This window comes from Amphiprion ocellaris, chromosome 16 (genome assembly GCF_022539595.1).
Source record: "Amphiprion ocellaris isolate individual 3 ecotype Okinawa chromosome 16, ASM2253959v1, whole genome shotgun sequence".
Taxonomy (NCBI): Eukaryota; Metazoa; Chordata; class Actinopteri; family Pomacentridae; genus Amphiprion; species Amphiprion ocellaris.
Genome location: NC_072781.1, coordinates 25,722,675 through 25,743,065, shown reverse-complemented (window position 1 = coordinate 25,743,065; position 20,391 = coordinate 25,722,675). Strand labels below are relative to the sequence as shown.

General features: G+C 39.2%; 1 protein-coding gene across 7 annotated transcripts in view; it reads right to left on the bottom strand.

The window, feature by feature from the left end:
* The window catches only part of smap1 (small ArfGAP 1), a 130,756-nt gene that overhangs the window by 37,861 nt on the left and 72,504 nt on the right, over positions 1-20,391 (bottom strand). For 5 of the 7 annotated variants that reach the window (XM_055018341.1, XM_055018344.1, XM_035952469.2 and 2 more), the window contains one exon: positions 7,701-7,764. In XM_055018341.1, the coding sequence (XP_054874316.1) occupies positions 7,701-7,764 (64 nt within the window). The remainder of the gene's footprint in view (positions 1-7,700; positions 7,765-20,391) is intronic. The other 2 variants (XM_055018343.1, XM_055018345.1) reach the window with 1 other exon arrangement.

Here is a 20,391-nt window from a genome sequence, read left to right as displayed (position 1 = left end):
ACTTTTTCTTTCTCCATGGATGCTCTGTGGGATTTAGGTCAGGATTCTGGGAGGGCCACTCTAATACTCTGATTTTCTCACAGGCAGTTGGTATGATACGGATCATTATCTCGCTCAGAGATCCACCTCTGTTGCTTGAATCATTTGTTGGTCTATTTCTTTAAGTTTGCATTAACAGTTGAGAGTTTGTGATTCCATCAATAACTATATGTTGACCTACACTACTATAAAAAAAACAAACAACCCCAGGCTTTGATGCTTCCACCTCCATGCTTTAGCGTGCCCTTTGATTTAAGTTTTTCCCCTGGCTTTTTCCCACACAAACCTTCTGGCTGAATTTGGATTCATCTGAAAATCACACGCATCTCCAAAAGCTGCATGTTTAATCTTAGCTCTCTTATTCTTTGAGCGTATAAATGACTTCTGCCGCACTATTCTTCCCCTGTACCCATACTAATTTCCAGTGTTCTGTGAACTCAGTTGAATCTGGTGATTCTCTGATTTCTCAAGTGATTCTTTGCTGCTATTTGTCTCGATTTTACTCACAATTATGCAGTCCAGTCTGCTGTTGGTTGTTATGGCGCTACTTGTGTGCTTTCTGTTCTCAGTCACAAGTTCTCCATTTTTGAACTACTTGACAATATACCTAACTGTGGAGGATGTATGATTGTTTGGATGGTTTTTGCTGCTTTGATGAATAGTGTGTCCTTCCTTGTGAAAACAAATGATGCTTGACCTTTTCTCTGAGCTCACTTCATTTGTCTTTGTCATTTTTGTGGATGTATAGTCTGTTTCCCTTAGGTTCAGACAGGTGTCTCTGACAGAGTAACCACAGGTGTAGTTTATCACATTAACAGGTGCTGCAAGGTCTGACACTCATAATTTGGCCAAATATTTTTTGTGACAACCTGCTTTATTTATTGTCAGAGCTGTGCTAAATATGTTCTATAAATGGAACAGCAGTTTATCCAATATTTTCTGAACTTCCTAAAAGCTTGCTGATAGTATAAACTTTTGCATTTTTCATGCAATATCCTGTATTTCAGTATATTCAAAAGAAAGAAGAACAGTAAAAGTATAGACAGTGACAAGAATTAGAAGTATTTGGTATGACCTTTACATACATATCTAAGGCTATTTATAACATTTATGCACTCGCACATTGTCAAAGCTCCACACAGTTCAATTTATAATTGCCATGCTTTTTAATTGGAAGATCCTCAAGGAAATTTTGATGACTTTACTCCAATAGTGAGCTTTGCCGTGAAAATGATTTCACTCTTGATTTTCCCTTTGCCCTTGGAGTAAAACTTGTTAATTAATTGTCTGTAATTGCAAATATTTTTGACACTGTCACAGAGCTGGTTTCGCTTTGCATGATTTTATTAAAGTTCAGTGGATTAACAAGGCTATTCTAATTCTAATAATTCTAAAACATTTACTGACTAGAAACACAAAGTCAGTATGAATTACTCAATATATTTTCAGATGTTTCAGTTTTGGAATTCTGTATGAAAGCTGGCAGTATGGAACTTTGCTGAAAAGTCTTTGAGTGGTCAGTATAGCTGTTCTTTTTTTCCTTATATTATTGGGGGGTTTTTTGCAAGTTTTTAAAAAATGTATTAAATGCTACTATGTATTGATTTTACTGTATTTTAAGCTGATCTTTAGATTGTTTAAACTACAGTATCACTGAGGAAAGACTGGGCTGTCCACAGGGTTGTTCCCATGGCACCCAGAGTATGCAATGTATTCTCATTTGACAGAGAGAAAGACAGTGATGAAGAGGCAGAAAGAGGCAGAGGGAGTGTGAGAAAAGGGAAAAATAAAGGTGAACTGGCAGCGTGAGAGCGAGTGCAGAAGCAGCAGAGGTCGTTTATATAACCACACTGATGAAACATCCATAATTTAGCCCTTTTAAAGTGTGAACAAGACTGAGCCCTTTAGCCAGACACCAGGGTACAAGGAAAACCATTTACTGGGAGAAGGCAGAAAGTCTGCTTGACATGCTTTTAAGAAACTTATTAAAACTCCTTTTCAAAGAATTACTGTGACTGGGTTGACCTCCATCCTAATATTTAGGCTATTGATTGTTGCTCTCTAACCAGTTTGGCATTTTCGTGATTGTTCAACAGCTTTGTAAATTGCTGTAAAAAGAAACATGCTTGAAGAATAAAGTCTATTAGGATGATTACTTCAGGGGCTGACAAGAATGTCAGGTGTGACTCACATTATTCACATAGTGAAATAGAAGAGAGAAAAACAGGATTTCATGTGCATCAGTTACCCTCCTACCAATCTAATCCTCCCTCTCTTACCAAAAACTCATTCACCCATTGCCATGGAAATGAGCTGCAGGAAGAATAGGGCCCATCATCCACATCATCACCGCCGTGTCAGGCAATGTGCCCGCTATCCCTTATTATGGGATGGAGACGCTTCTTGAGAGCACTCTCAGCCTCCCCATGGAAACAGACCAATGGTTCAGGCAGGGGGTGTGTTTTATAATCACCCTTTTGCCACACACACACACACACACACACACACACGCACACACATACACACACACACACACACACACACACACACACACACACACACACACACACACACACACACACACACACACACACACACACACACACACACACACCCACCCCTCTCTCCCTCTATCTTTACAAAACACAGTGACCTCATTGAGCAGGGAGGTGCTTTCATGTTAAAGATTTGGTCACCACCACAAAGGGTCAAATATCTGAAGTACCAAGTAAACATTTCCCAAATCATGACACTACCAGCGGCAATAGCCAGGACTGTTGGCACAAAGCATGTCTGGTCCATGGGTTCTTGCTGTTGATTCTGACATACTGCCTCAGCAGAAACAGAAATCCATCAGACCAGGATACATATTTACATATTTCACATTGTCTTCAGCTGTCTAGTTTTGGTGAGCCTGTTCCCACTGCAGCCTCAGATTTCCATTGCTGGCTGGCAAGAGGACTACCGAGCGTGGTTGTCTTCTTTTGCAGGTCATCATCCTCAAGGTTGGACATGCTGTTCACTATGAAATGCTTTTCTGTTGAGCACAGTTATAAAGTAGATATCTGAACTACTGCAGGCTCTGTCAGCTCCAACCATTCTGGCCATTCTCCTTTGACCTTACTCATCAACAAGGCGTTTCCATGCACAGAACTGCTGCTCACTAGGGTATGTTTGTTTTTCACACCTTCCTGTGTGAACTCCAGAGACTCTAAATCCTCTAAATCAGGAGATCAGCAGTTTTAGAGAACTTAAAAAAAACATCTGCCACCAACAATCATGCAACTGTAAAAGTCACAGACATCGTATTTTCTAATTTCTGACAATTCTGTGAAGATTAACCGAAACTCCAGATCTCTATCTGCATCAGTTACACATTGCACTGCTGCCACACGATTGGCTGACCGAATGAATAACCAGGAGTACAAGTGTTCTTACGGAAAAGCTTGATGCATGTTTAAAAACAAAGACACTTGTGCTACCACGATTGACTGAGAACATTGCTCTTGGAATAGAGTTTATTCTCTCTGAACACCAGTGTTAATGTAATGTGTCACAACCATGACGGCAGACGACTGAGGTGGCAGTGAATAGAAAGACAGAAGAACTCAAAAACCAACAAACATTGGGGGTTCATCAACAAAATTATTATTTTTTTACTTGTTTCATGTGCTTTTTAAGGAGATCTGTTAAAAAAGGGAATTGCTGGTAGCAATCTTTTTTTAAAGGCTAATATTGTCCTCTTTTTATAGCAAAGAAAGCAGACACAAGAACTGAAGGTGAATTCTTGTATTAAATACTACTCTGGATGATCTCGAATGTTTTCACTGAAGTGACAGAAACACGCAAACACAGAAGCCAAGGGAGACAGAGGCTCTTTGACAGCGGTACAGTAACCGGAGACATGGAGGGATGGATGGAGCCACGGGGGAGATGGGGGTGCTGAAGGCATGTTGCCACGTATTTGACTTATTGATTATGTGTGTGAAATCTCATCCACTCCACATGGCTGTAAGGTGTGTAGCATTAGTTATTTATAGCACGGCATCCACTCTCATTCTTCCACGTCGTGGTCTGGAATTTCTGATGTATGCTGTTTCCACCGGCGCCTTCTTCTGTCAACGCAGCTTATCCTCATTTCAGTCCAACACAATATGGGCCCATATCGGGGAAAGTGTGATTGCATATGAGAAATTTATGGTCAAAACCCTAAAGTGACCCTTGCTTATTCGTCTGTGTTGTTGCCGGTCAGGATTAAGGTCAACAAGCGTGGAGCAGAATGTCCTGGTGGTTAGCAGGGCAAGACACACATCGTGTACTCAAAATGTCACAGGTTTGAATCCACTTTGTGACCTTTGTTGAATGTCATATCCTCGGTGCATTCAATCTTTCTGGTTATTGTGCTGTTGTGTTTGTCAGTATAGCACAAATGCCATTAAAATGCATGTATTCAGGAGACCATGTGATCAGATCTGCATCTAAACTGACACCTAAGAATTTGCAAACTGACAGTAAAAATTCCTAGTGGTTCTTGTGTCACTTTATCATTGTGGTTCATCTGAGTACATCCAGATGATCTGATTGTAAATTATATCAGATATAAGAGATCAGGGATTTGGGAGCATTTTTTTTTTATTGTTTTCTATGATTAGAGATTTTATAGTGTTCAAGCTGGATGAGGCCACATACGTCATAACAGATGCATCATAACCAATAGTAGCAGGGGTAGCTTACTTCACCTCTTTTCAGAGGAGAGTACTCAACTTTTTAAGAATAATATGTTATATTATAAATACTATTTGAGCATGTAAGTAAAGACAATAACTGTGATTTCCATGAGTTGTTTCTGGGTTGTGATTTCCTTACAAAAACTGACATTACCGTCCCTTTTCTGTGGTATAATTTGACTTACAAAGAGAATAAAGTATCTAACGTATCTCAGAAACAGCCCAGATTAATGTAGATTCTGAAAAAATGTGCAGCTGAATTTAGTTTTTTCTTCTTTCATTACCTCTCAGATTCATCTTAGGACCATTTTGAAGGGTTCTAACCCCTAGGTTGTGAACCACTAGCCTTAGAGTTCTACTTGTATGTGAAATAGTTAGAACCACCGTTTCTGACTATTTTCAGATCTCTCTACACATGTTTGACTGGGTTCAATTCAGAACTGTGACTGTGCCACACAGCTGTCCCCAAACCAGTCCAGCCTTGTCTTGGCTGGTCATTAGGGTCATTGTCCTATTAGAAAGAGATTTTTCCAGTGTCAGAGGTCAACATGGACTTACTGAAATTGTTTAGAAATTCATCTGATGGGAAAAGTGTCATTCCACTGAACAATAAAAGACAATGTGGGGGAAAGAAGGAGGGATGACTATATCACAGCAGGAATGGACTGCAATATGGAAAGTCCAGTGGAAATGCACAAACTCACAGAGATGGAAGTAAAATGGATGGAAAACCTTGATAAGATACTTTATCACTCCATGTCAAAAACACACTATGATGGAATGTCTCCTATCTGTTGGAGAAAGTGTGGAGACCAATAATTCCTTTTGGAAAAAAAAAACGTTTATTTTGGATGTTTACCACAGGAATGGAGAAAAAATGATAAATCTCTACTGAGTGTTTTGTTGGTCGCAAGTAAGAAATCTATAACTAAGAAATGATTATCACAGGATATCACAGGACCATGTCAGCATGGTGGGATATAATACTAGATATTTATAAAATGGAAGAGATGACAGCACTTAGAAATCAAAAACAAGACTGGTTTGTAGCATGTTGTGAAAAATGGGTTGCGTATAGAAAAATTAAAAAGCCTGATTTAATTTTGAGTCTCAAAATTTAAAGACAATGTAATGGTCACTCCCTAATGTTCTTAAAGATGTTCGTGTTCCTGTTTATTTTATTTTTTTGATGGGAAATTGTTTTTTGAAAAAAGAACAATGATAATATTGTGCACATGTTGACACGTGAATTGTACCCATCACTATAAATTGTTAAACCTGATAAACAATTTTTTTAGAAAAAAGAAAGAAAGTGAATATTCAGCCCAGTCCAACCCCTGAGCACTCAGGGGAGAAGCACTGAGAGTATCCCTCCACCCCATGTTGCTTGTATCATTATGTGGGTATGTAAACAGTCAACTGATCCTGGCCTGACTGAGAGCTAACTCACTAAGGAACCTCACAGTTTTGTTTTTTAAAGTTGAATTACACTAAAATCAGGGGCCAATTCACAAAGGCTATTTGCGAGCTCTGTCTACACGGCAAAGAGTGTCACGTCAAACCACTTTTGAATGTTACACAGCTCTTGTGTGAGTTGTAATTATCGCATTTGTTTTGATTAGTGAAATATGTCAAACTAGAAGCAGGAGAAAATAACCTCATGTTACAAATTACAGCTTGAATGGTGCAAAATTGGAAACAGACCCCTGTAGCATGGATGAGGGATTCATTTGCATCCACACCATTGAAATGAATGAGGAGCAAATTTCAGACTGACTGCACCTCGAGGAGAGCTCTATTTGTCCAAAATCAGGGAATCAGGGAAACTATACAGGTGGGTACAAAATGACATTTTCAATGGCTGCATAGGGCCCAGATGAAACATGCTGAATCTGACCACTAATTTGTGTGTGCACACATGATAGGTGCTCTTGTACCTTTTCAAAGACATCTTTGATGTTCAATTCTGGTTGGGAAAGTAGTTATTTGGTTCCATTTAGAGCTTTTGAATGTTGTTCTATGAGCTGACATTGTTCAGCCAAGACCACAAACCCCCGCTCTTTCCTGACTCAGAAGCATTTTTTGCTGTCGCACATCTTTTTTACTCCGCCAAGGAATGTGGCAGAGTTATGTGACGATCAGCGTACGTTTGTCTTTCTGTGAATCTGTTTGTCTGTGCATAGCATTACTCAAAAACAGACGATTTGGATGATATTTTCAGGGAAGGTCAGAAATGACACAAGGACCAAGTGATTAGATTTTGGCAGTGATGCAGCTTATAGTCTGGATCCACAGATTTGTTAAAGATTTCTGCATCGTGGCGAGATAGCGGCACGGCATCACTGTAACTATGACAACAAGTGAACGCTACGTCAGCTGCCTGCATCAATTTCCGTGGCCCGCTACATATTTCGGTCACACAATTCAGTATCTGTACATAACATGAGTGCTTTTCTTGTTTTTTTACTGCTTTTTAATCTAAAAATGCATTGAGCTTAATTGTTTCCCTTCCCTAAAATCACTCTGTCGCTCTGCAGTTTTGCTTGGCTTTGGAATTAACACTAAATCATAGTTAGATATGACTGTACATGAATGGACTGTTGGGTGGATTGACCTGTAGTCTGCTCACATGGCTGTCTGAAGCCCGTAATGAAGTATAAACGGTCAGATGGTATAATAAGTCATCGAAATGTACCAAAAGGTCTCCAAGCATGACTCAAATAAAGCCTGACAGCATTAAACTTCCCCAATAATGACATTATTTAAGGGGCAATTATTGCAATATCAATCTAGAATGTTATTACATCATCCAATATATCTGGTTTAATTTACATATCTGACAAATTAGGCAGACATTTAAACACAGTTTGACAAGTTATTATATTGCCCGAAGGTTATGTTATTTAAGCTGCAAAAAGATGGCTCATTTCTTACCCAGACCCAGCAGGTCCACGGCCGGCTCTGTGCTTTTCTTGGGGCTGGCTCTGCACTCCGACTGCTGAGAAAGATAAAGAGAAGAGAGATTTATATAAGTATAACGTCTAAGTTGTCCCACCAGGCTTCCATGTTACCTAAATGCAATATCATTATACTGGACGTATGGCAATTATGTGATAGAAATAGACCTGTCTCTTGCAATTCTGATATAACATTCTAACATAGAGCTTTATTAAAAATAGTATATTAAATGTCACCCAGTGGGCTCTCCCCTGAGCACAGTGTACACACCACTTACACCGCAAATTTATCAGGATCACTTTTTGTTAATTATGTCCTGATACAGACCACTGAGTATATCCTGTGAGCTATATAACCAAAGAGTTACAAATATGACCTAAAAAAAAATATTATGTTTGATTCCAGAGGAAGAGATCCTGAGGAGTTTTTGACGGTGAATGACATTATATGAAGCAGTGCTTTTATGGCAAAACTATCTGCCAATAAGCATATAGGTAACATGATGCATCTCGCTGCTGTAGAGCGTCACACTACAATCATGACAAGTTGGTAGCTATCCATCCATCCATTATCTATACACCACTGAATCCTCATTAGGGTCATGGGGTGCTATGCCAGCTGACTTATTGTGAAGGCTGGGAACACCCTGGACAGGTCACCAGTCCGTTGCAGGGCTACATATAGAGACAAACAATCGGACAATTTAGAATCACCTATTAACCTCAGCATGTCTTTGGACTGTAGGAGGAAGCTGGAGAACCCAGAGAAAACCCACGCATGAACAGAGAGAACATGCAAACTCCATGCAGAAAGATCCCAGGCCGGGATGCAAACAGGGGATCTTCTAACGGTGAGGTGACAGTGCCAACCACAGAGCCACTGTGCAGCCCGTTGGTAATTATCCTTCAAGAAATTATCAAAGCACCAGCCAATGGAAGGAATAAAGAGGACAGATGACTGATTTTAACACAGGGTTTATATTCTAGCAGCATCAAATACTGGTTATTTTGGCCCATTTGAGTTAGAGGGATATGTTGTAAACACTGACATACAGCATATCATCAAATAAAGGTGTGCCAGAGACAATTTCAGCCACAAAAGGAAAATACGGAGCAAAATTACTATTAGAAAAATGCTTCTGTCTACACCACTCCCTTTAGCTTTGTTATGGTTTAAACCAACTCCTCAGAAAATGTCTGGCTCACAGTCTAATAATAATAAGACAGCATCACTTGCTGTTGCTCTTCGGGGATGTGAGTGTGATGAAAACAATGAGAATGAAGCCAACGATAAGTTTATGGCTGCAAAAATCTAAATAATCAGCTGAAAGCATCTAAAAGCTCAGCAGAGTAGTATCGACTTATGACAATACTGATAATGAATTAATAGTTTAATCCTACAAACTATATATCAAGTAAACCCAAGTTATTTTCTGAATGCACATTTTATTTGGTGTTTGTTAGTGGTACACTATCTTGGTATCATTTGTTTTGGATAACAAATTATGCTACTTGAACTTTAATCTGAAAACAAATGAAGAAGAACATAGATAAAAGAGTGAGGAAGAGAAAGAGAGGACGATGGAGATACAGTCAGAGGGTAGGGGAATGAGACAAGGTAGTGAAGAGAGTAGGATGTGGATAGAGAGAAATGAAGTGAAACTGGAAAGAAAAATGTGGCGAGGGAGAGAGAGTATAAAAGGTTAACACGTGGGCCATGAGAGATCTACAACGCTGGTAACAAACCCAATTTCCCCCCAACAAAAGATCGATGGACCACATTAGATTCAATGTCGTTCCAATCCTGGGCAATGAAAACAATTACCGTGTCCACGCCTAATCAAGAATGCATTGGCTGTGAATTGATGTGTGTTGGGACTGCAGCAAAGCTTGAACAGCAGCGGCATGAATTGCAGCAGGAAGGTCGTTTCTGTTCAGCAGCGAGAGGTTGGTTTGTGCTGTGCATTCGTATTGGCCAACACTGAGGGGCAGTTATACAATAAGTGAAAATTTTAGGAAGCGCTGTAGCAAAACTAAAGTTAGGGTCAGGAGCAAACAAAAAGGAAATCTGCAAGACATTTCTTTATTAGTAAGAGCTACTTGTGTCAAAGAATTGTCCCTTTATAGCAAATAGTTATACAGTTCGAGAAGCTGTTTGAGATAATTTAGAGGGAACTTTTTGAGGTAACAGTTAAGTGGATAATAGCAAATGCATAGACAAAGGAGGCTTTTGTGGAGGAGGGCAGGAAACAGAGTTGGGACAAAAGACCTGTATCAGTATGATTGGATGATGATTGGATGTTATTAGTCAGCTGGTAGCTAAGCTGAATAAGCCACGCATGAATAAAGAAACTGATGCCAATTAACCAAAGCCAGTGGGACTTCAAGACTTTGACTGAACTAAATATTATTTTTATAAAGATTTATCCATTAAGAAAAACAGCATCGCATACTGCACATACGCACAGCTTCCCATTTGGTTGGTCTTTAAATAACAGCTAAAGCTGGGTGATGAACCAAAAAATATATACCATGATAAAATGTTTCTGAATAAGGCTGTGAATGAATAATTATTGATCATTTTTCCTGACAAGTAGTAAAAAAGTTTAATTTGTATTGAGTAACCATAATTTTACGGATAACACAGTGATATAAAAAAACACATACAAATAAATATATTTGAAGACATAAATAAAGATAAATAAGCATCAAGAACTTTTGATATACATTAAATAACAAAAACAAGAAAAACTCTAAAGTGCACACAGGGTGACCGATGCATTGCTGCTGCACTGTGCTGAGGCTAGGGTTCCTAGTGGCTGGGCTGGTGTGGGAGTCACCGGACAAACACCCCGTTTTGACTTCAATGAGCACCCAAACATGAAATCCGTCAGCTTTCAGAGGAGGCTGCCAGGAGTGTTTCTTTAGGTGAAGGTGGTGGAGGACAAAGGGTAGCAGGTGTTTTTAGATCACAAAGTTGTTGTCCATTAGTCACAGCCTCCATCAGGGGAGTTCCATGGACAGGGGTGCCACGAAGACTAGCAAGCCTAGGGAAACCTGTACGAATGTCAGGAGGAGAACAACGCATTTATGAGATAGTACAGGCAGGTTTATAAGCCAGGAAGGGAGCATGTGTAAAGATTGTTCAGGTAACTGAATTTTGTGTTTTTGCTGTGTGCTTTAATACCAGTTTGCTTCTGATGCATTTAAGAGAAATGACTGGACATTCTGGCAGTTTTCTTATTGCTATTGATTATGTGTCCATCATTGGGAGATCTTCAGCTCTGCTTTGAAAGGAAGGTTTTGAGCAGCGCAATTGTTTTTGATGTTGATCCACAGATGATTATTTCACTGTGAAAAATACCATTTTCCCTCTCCTGATACCAAGACAATGCTTCAGCTCCAGGTATCCAGATGCAGAGTAACTGCCAAGAAGAAGTGTTTCTTTCTAAAATATAAAACATGCATACCTCACTGCATAGAATTCACTGGAATTATTTCTAGTGCACATACACTCCCCTCAAAAAGTAGTGGAACAGTGAGGCCAATTCCTTCATTTTTGCTGTAGATTGAAAACATTTGGATTTGACATCAAATGATGAATATGACACAAGAGAGCTTTCATTTCCAGGTATTTATATCTGGATCTGATACACAACTTGGAAGAAAGTATTATTTGTAACGGAACACCAAATTTTTGGTGGGCAAAAGTAAAAGTATTTTGTTGCCCTGGTGTTTCCTATCACATTATATTATGTTGCTTTTATACAGCATATATATACATATATATATGTTTGTGTGTGTGTGTGTGTGTGTGTGTAGATTAACTCTTTCTTAAGGTTATATAATTTCACAGAGGTTTAATGCTTTCTTGCATGTTTTTGTACTTGAAAATTCCTCTCTGTTGTAAAGGTAAACAAATCCTAAAGGACAAAGTATTGTAAAACAGTAAAATGTTCTGCCTGTAATTCATATCTTTGTTGTTCTAAGTGTTAAGGGACCAAAAAAAGAAGTTACTTTAGTCATTACATATTTTTTAAACTAATCTGTCGATTAATAGGTTATCGGAATAGTTTTCTGCCAAATATCAGAATCAGCATCGGCCTCACAAAATCCATATTGGTCGGGCCCTAATAGACACACAATATGGGCTTTACTGATAACAAATATGCTGATGAAATCTGCACTAGTCATGTGTCCATGTAATTAGGTCAATTTATTTATCTACACCAATTTGACAATTTTGAATGTAGTACAAAAGCATTTCCTATTAAAACTAGAGCAATATTGAAATAACAAAATGTGTGCATCACTATCGGCCTAAATGGAAACTGGTCAAAATCTTAATCTAAAATTCTCTTGAGAAAAGCCCATTACTAAATTAAGCAAGGAGAGACCACCCAGAAAACATGCTGTGTTATGCCTGTCCACTGGATTTCAGACATTTCAGACCATGCACAGTGTTACAAAGTTGAGATTACAAAGCCTTTCAATGCTACATCCCACACAGCTGCTGTGAAACAAGCGAAGAAAGAAATAAGGGAATCCTAAATGTCACTGTGGATGAAAAGCTTGAATTCACTGCTGTATGTTGCAAAGGATTTGGAATGACATGCAGTCAAAATTTCTGCTGTAACGCTAACAGGCAAGTTTGGTTTTACTGCCCACAATCTGGTTATGGAAGAATGGACAGCCTTTGTAATTAGCTATCTTAGGTGACACCAAGTGAGGCAGCTGACAGACAGCTAGCAAAAGACCGTGATTGGCTGTCAGTGTTGGCCGTGTTTGAAGAAAGAGAATGTGAAATTGGAAGGGAGGCCAGCAATCGATAACCAACCCCCTGAACAGGTGAGGAGTCTTCACTTGATTGCGATGACAGTTTGAATGAAAAGCACTGAGCAAACCAAACCTGTTGATGACTGCTGTCAAATCAGATTGCTGTCAAATACACACCAGACAAAGCCACCATCTGACGGCTGTCACACTGAACGTCTGAGTGGGGGCACAGCCTGCTGTAACTTTCTCCCCGACATACTCAACAGACTAGGCAAGTGACAGTGAGGTACTGCTCAGTCTTATCCAGTTTCTCTTCACATACAAGGTTTCCTCCAAGTGCTGGGTGTGGAGTATTGACAGCAGTTTTACATCAAACAAAACAAAACAAAAAAAAAAAACAGCAAAGTAGAAATGATTTTGAATTTAAGAGTGAATGAAAACAGAAAAAAAGTTCAACCTAAGGTCCAAACTGAACAGCTTCCCTGGAGTATTTAATCAAACTGACCTACGTTCTATGCTGTTGTGATGAAAAGTGAGTCAGTTACTAGTGTGGACTGATACATTGCTTTTGCATTATCATCACAGTATGAACATGGACAATAAACTAATTGCAAAAGGCTACATGATATTGCACTATGCATTCACACTTAGCATGCATTTGCCCTATCAGATGGAGCCGTGGATATATGGACCATGCATTTACACCATTTCACAAATCAGCCCAGCTAGCTATCAGCCACAAAAGCTACCTAGCTTTCAGGCAATAGCCAGCAATTTGTGTCAGTTTTGTGGCAGGTTAGCTAATATAATTGCTTCAGAGGGAGAAAAGGATGAGGTGCTGTTTGGCTGAGCCAGGCTGAACTGCAGGCTGTGTTTACACAGAGCAGAGTATGGAAAAGAATTAGAGACACTGAGAGAAAGAGAATAAGGATGGGTTGTTAGAAAACTGCTGGAAGATTGATTCAGCATGATGAAATATGTTTCTCGAGCTGATCTGCAGAGTACAGTGAAAAATGCCTGGTTTGTAAAGGTTGTAAAAATCTAAGTAGTAAAATATCCATCATATGCAGAGCTACCGTTTTTTATAGTACTGATAACGTGTGAGAAAAATGCTGTACATGTAGATTCCAGATTTTTTTCATTTGTTGTACATTACATAACTAAAGAAATTCAGATTTTGCTCAACCCTTATGAGCTCTATCTATTTTTAACTGTAGTTGTGCTGTTTCCATAGAGGTGCAGGACTGTATACTGCAGTGACAAATGAGCCCACAGTGAAGAAAAATGTGGCAGGAGCATATCATCATTGCAATACTGGACAATGTTATCTCATTTTGTAATTTTTTCTCAAAACATGTAGACTTATCAGTCACTTCTATTTTGCAGTTGTTTTTTTCCCCCCAATCAGGGGTAAAGCTACTGTCAGATATTTCACACTGCAGACCTACTAGCAGCTAAAAGTGCATAAATCCAGCTTCAAAATGAATTGCTGATAATAGAATCTGAAGCAAATAATGTGAAGATGTGCTATGCTAAATTTAACCTCATAATTTTTTTTTTTTTTACAACAAGAAATAATGACAATGAGGTATTATTGAGCTCCGTCGTTTTTACTACTGCCAAAGTGATATCCAAAGTGACAAAGATTCAACAAGATTTGAATGTAATTGAAATTATATTAAATAAATTTGTAATATTTATTAATTTACATCACAACCAGTGAAGGAAACAAACACCAGGGGATTCATAAGGCAAAGAATTAATCAAGTTAGAGAAACGAGCTGCCAGAAATGGTAATACTGTATATAAATATTCATTAGGCGCATGAAACTGGACCTAAGATTCCCCAGGTACCTGTCACAGCCAAATTACATCAAAGCACGAAATAATGATATTATAAAAAGTGCTTGATGAGATGATAAGCAGCAGTTTGAAAGCAGGTGGCAGCTTGTTGTTTCTGCCTTTTATGCTTCTGCTGCAGTGTATATTAAGCAGCCAGCACAGGCTGACATCTCAAAAGCAAAACAGCAGACTAAACATTTAGAGGCAGAGAGACGTGACATTTAGTTTTTATAGATCTCCACCACCTTCAGCACATGCACAACAACGGGTCAAAAATGTGGATGAAAAAAAACAAGAATCCTGCTGTCAAGGCAGCTGAGTAACAATGCAATAATGAGTAAATAATGTGGTTTTCGTTTTCATGATGAAATTTAAAGGGCAGGATTATCAGCGAAGTCTGGAACTAAAGATGATTTTGAATAGGTATCGCCCATGATTATTGCATGAAACAGAAACTTGAACCCAGCAATGACATAAGCATTTAAACAGTCTGTCAAACCCTTACATGTTTGAAATATATCACATCCATAATACAGGGACCAAGCTTCCTGTATCTCCCCCAATGAAAGGAATGTCGCTACAAGGGATTATTCTGACTTGCTTTTAAACGATGTTTCTGTGCTGCTGACCTGGGTAAACAATTTTAGGCTTTCAGTTTATCCTGAATATTGTATTTAGAACTGAGTAAAAATAAAAAGTCTGTCCTATTTTTTCAAGTGGTTCAAAATAAGGCTGAAAAACCTTTTATTAAAACTAAACACATTGTCTATAACCATTATTGGCTCCAAGTTCCTCCACGAATACAGGACAAAATTATATGAAAAGCATTAAACAGATGACTTCCAAGCACTATTTCTATCCTACTAAACTCATATGTGCAAAACAGACACTTAGGTCAGCATGAAACTTTAGTGGTTTAGATGCGGTTCCAAGGTTGAGTGTAGATTTCCTACCAAAACATCTGAATGATAGCTTTTAGTTTGAATTCAGAATTTTCCTTTGAATTTTGACTAAACATCACACCTTTTATTAATGGCTTTTAACTGACTCATTTTTTTATATCATAGACTATTAATTCTACTTTTCATTCATTTTTTTTACGGTCTTCTGAGTTCTTCCTTCTATCACATCATTAGTTTTTCACATCAGTTGAAAGCTAATTCAGACAGTGCTTATGATGCCACTAGATTGGTTTGCAGTTGTGGGTCCAGGCAGCAGTCACGTTGTGGTATTGCAGTTGTAAATTTCTGACAGTGAAGTGTTTTTAATCACCAAAACTGCCTATGAACATGTCATACAGTGCATTAAATGAACACCCTTTTGGACAAAATACAATTGATTTTGATAGACAGAAAGTTTCTTACGCATATGACTGTCCACTCCTAAGATGTATACTATGAACTGCAATCCCCCAGTGCATTTCATCCCTTCACCAGCTATCAAAAAATATAGTGGTAGTCGCCTTTATTTGAAATACTCCAACTCTCGCTAATAGCGTATCACCAACTCCTTATGCATGAATGATGACAAGTGGAAGCCACAAAACTAAAACATACAAGTACAGTGGATTCATGGAATAACCAGATCCCTTCACTTTGGATATTTTATTGTGGTGTAGTGTTCTTGGGTTAGTCTCTACTCTCAGGCTTTTAACACCTGGGTTTTGTCCGTTTATCTCATTGTCCTCAGCAGATTCTTTCCAACTTCAGAGGGATTTAATCTGATTACAACGTCTGATTGGAAGTCTATGTTAACTGCCATCTTCAGGTCTCTCCACAGGACGATGCTGCCAGATAGTAAATTTTTGTGATTCTTGGGTCCTTGTTCACCTCCCTGACAAAGTCTGTCCTTGCTTGGTTGATCAGTCTGAACAGATGGCCAACTCTATGAAGACTGCACTGCTCTGCCACTCTACTGCTGGGAACGCTCTAAGTTTTAGCAGTGCTTTTAGACTCTAGACCTGATCTACGCCTCATCCCAGTTCCATCTACAGTTCATAGGACTTCTTGGCTTGAGTTTTGTCCTTAGATGCAGTAATAGTTCTGGAACTGCATATAAACACGTGCATTTCTGAATGTGGAATACATTGAGTTTGCTAAAGTTGGACTCCAACCAAATGAAAGCAAACAGGACACAACTCACTTCCATTTAGAGTGACAAAGCAAAAACGGCAATTACATGCATTTAAAATTAAATGAATAAGTCAATAAAGTGGGGGAAAAAATTAAGCAAATTGTTGTGAATACTAAAGTCATACCACAAAAACAGACGCTTGCAGCTCAAACCCTTAACAGAGAAGCTGATGACCCACTGAGACGGCATTCAACAGCTTTACATTGTATTGCACTGTCCTCCTTCACACGTACGAGAGACAGATGAAACAAACGTCTTATCCTCAGACAGGAGGCAGAGCGAGGTGATGGAGCAAACAAAAAACAAACAACTCTAAAAGAGGGAAAGGAAAACAAATAGTCTGGAAGGAGACAAGTGGGAGATGAAGGCTGAAAATCAGTTAGTGAGGAAAGTGAGGCAAGGAAGGAGAACTATGGAGGACAAATCCAACAGGGACAGGAAATAGAGGACGAAAAGGAGACTGAGACAGAACAAACAAAGATGAGTGAGGGTGGCAGAAGACAGGCAGCTGCATATAATACCATGACTAAAAGCAGGATGTAGTATACCTTAAATTCTGAAACAGCTTTATGTACCTTTCACATACAGACAAATCCAGGCTTATATTTAAAACATGATTATATCAGACAGGCCTAATTTAGGAACCTTGACAACAGAGAAATAAATTAATGTATACAATTGCAACTACTGTATGTTAAAAACTGTGAGAAAAACTAAACAACAGCCCCTGCAAAATACATACATATATACATATATATATGTATATATATATATATATATATATATATATATATATATATATATATATATATATATATATATATATATATATATATATAAAACAAATTGTGTTTTCTTTAAATTTGTCCTATATGCTCATTTTGACTTAAGTATGACACAATTCCATTTTAGTAGCCTTAACCCCTATGGTTAAAGGTTACTGTCACCTTTCAAAACAAGTTCTTGGCCAAAAATTATGAATTTATATGCTGATTATGACAAAGTTTCACACAAATATCTAATAGGATAAAATGATGACGTGATAATATTTAATATCCAAAAGGTCAAAGCTTAAGCCCGGACAGACATGGATGTAACTTCCAATTTGGCCGGTTGCTGGAGACTGTTCTAGTTATTTACAAATTCAGTCTAGTCCATTCTACTTGATGATGTCAAGAAACTGTCCAAGACAACAGTAGGAAGGTCAAGAGTGAATGTCTACACACAAATACAGAGTTTTTTTCTGTTAAAAAAGAAAAGCTCCAACAGCCAGAAGGGTAACGATGGTGTCAAATTGTGCTGTGGACCCTTATTTTAATATTAACTTTTATTTGACAGTTATTGGTGGCAACTGCAATGTCACCAGTAGCAGCAGCAGCAGTAGCAGCAGAACATTGGTACTTGTACTGCAGAGAGTGGACTGTCATCTTGTGGCAGACAGCTGCCTTATTAACACTATAAAAGAGAATAATAAAGCTGCCAGAGACTGGATGAACTAGTGATGCCAGAGACAGACAGCTGCAGTGAAGCGAGGAAGAAGAAAGAAAAAGAAGAAGCAGGAAAGTTCACCGAGGAGGAAAGTGAGGATAAAGGGGGATAGGGAAGAAAAAAGGTAGGTGAGAAGACAGAGGGCAAGGGGCAATTAGGAGGAGAGAGGTGAGTGTTGGATGTGGAAATGAAGAGGACGGGAAGCAGGAGGAAAAAATATGTGGGAAAGATAAATGTCAGAGGATGATGAAGGGAGGGACAAGAGAGGGAGGAGAAAGCTGACATCAAGACATGATGAAAAAAATATTGGAAGATGAGAAACAAAGGACAGATGGGTGGGGATGGCAAGAGGAGACGTAATGAGGAGGGGAGCTAGTAGGCAAGAGGCCAAACGTATGTGTGTGTTTATGTCTTAGAAATGTGTGCGTGGGTGGGTGCATGGAGTGAGGAGAAGTGTGTTGAAAATGCATTATCAATACAGGCTGAGACATCCATATCATAAAGTCGGCAGTCCCCCATATCTACCCAGAAACACACAACAAAGTCTATGTGTGTGCATGTGTGTGTGTGTCTGCTTGGCACCGCAATAACTCAGCGGCTGTTAGGAGCGCTGGGCTGCTGCACTTCTGCAGCATTCAACATGATCTGTCACTCAGCTGGTGGCTCTCACACACACACTAAAAGGTTTTGTCACACAGAGAAGATCTTAAGCTGCCACACGCAAGCATCTCTTCCACCCAGTTACATTTATCTGACAGTCATGGAGACCCCACTGCATTTTAACTCACACAAACATCAAGATGCAGACTCACACAGGTAAAAGAGGCACACTCACACATTTAAGGGACACAACAAACAAAAAAATCCAAGTAATGCATGCCAACGTGCGTACACACAAAACGCACACTCATGCACACTTGAAATATATGCATCCACAGAGAAACAAACAACACACACGCACAGCTGAATGTGTGAGGAAGGTCACGGTGTGGTCTGACGGCTGATGCGTGACGGTGCTGTTCGGGGAAAGAATACCTAATCAAATCAAAACACTGGCAACACACACACACACACGTCCCAATTTAAACAGGGTATCTCCAGGTATTTTCAGAAGTGAATCTTATTTGTTACCAAACAGGAGGGCTTTCAGAGCATCGAGAATCTTGTTAGGCTGTGGTTTTCAGAAAGGGACAGCCAGCTTCGGGTTAGAATTTGTTTGTTAGATTGAAGGAACACACACAAATTCAACAGCTGCTGCGATTCACAGCACACACTCCCAATGCTCATGCCAACGGTTTTCAAGAGCAAACTTGATGGACTGGGTCTGCCACACATTCAGACACGAACTCTCACACACATGGATTTGAGGAACACACACAGTTGGATTTGTGGAAAGCACAGAGAGGCAGGATTTGGATTAGGATGCTAGTGCTAACATGGAACACTGATCCAGCAGTCTACTGGGGACGAAGGCTATCTTCCTTCTGTTTTTAGTGTTTTAACTGCAGACATCAAGGATGAGAAGGAATATTTGTATGTCTCTGAAAGTGGTTTGTAGTGTTTCACTGGCCTCTTCACACACACCCGCTCGTCCAACTCCAACAGAATTGAACGAGCTGGATTGGACCTCACGTTTCTGCTGCAAAACCCTCCTTCACTACTTTGCATAAAGTAATTGGATTTATGGTGTTTTACATATGGTGTCCTGACTTTACTGCGCATGACTTCAACAACAAACACAACTCTGGTGTGTGTGAGTTTGTCCATGTCAAATTAGGAAAGTTTACAAAGAACTGAAAGCTCAAAGTGTGTAAAGAGGGAGTGTAATCACAGTATGTGTGCACATGTACATAGGCTGCACATGCTGGTGTTTCAGTAGCTGTTTCTGCATCTGATTGTCAGATGTGTGAATCAGTAATCAGTGTGAATGAGCCTGTGATTGTGCATGTGTGTGTGTAAGTACACTGGAGCATGAATGAGGCTGTGGCATTAATGATCAGAGTTTGACTTTATTTGACAAGTAAATTTTGCATAAACCCAAAGTCTCTAGTTTGCATTTGAGCCTCCTTACTACTTTGAATATATATACAACCACAAAATGAGATCCACACTTCAGTCCAGTGCCTGAAACTAAATGGGAACTAACAGTGCACAGTGATTCACTCTCTGGGTTCGGTCTGAAAACACAACAAAAACAAAAGTCTTGCCATTGCCTTCTACTAAGTGTTCTGAGTACATCGTGTCTGAAAACACTCCTTCCAGCCCACAGCGTCTACTCCTACATACCCTGAAAAGCATTTTAAAAGTGATACATTCTTTCTTTGGCTTTGTTTGACTGGCTGCATGAATCTCTTTGTGCAATATTCTTCAAAAGTTTTCTACCTCCTGTAGATTTGTGCATATTTTGCTGCTGGCACATACTTTCTCTC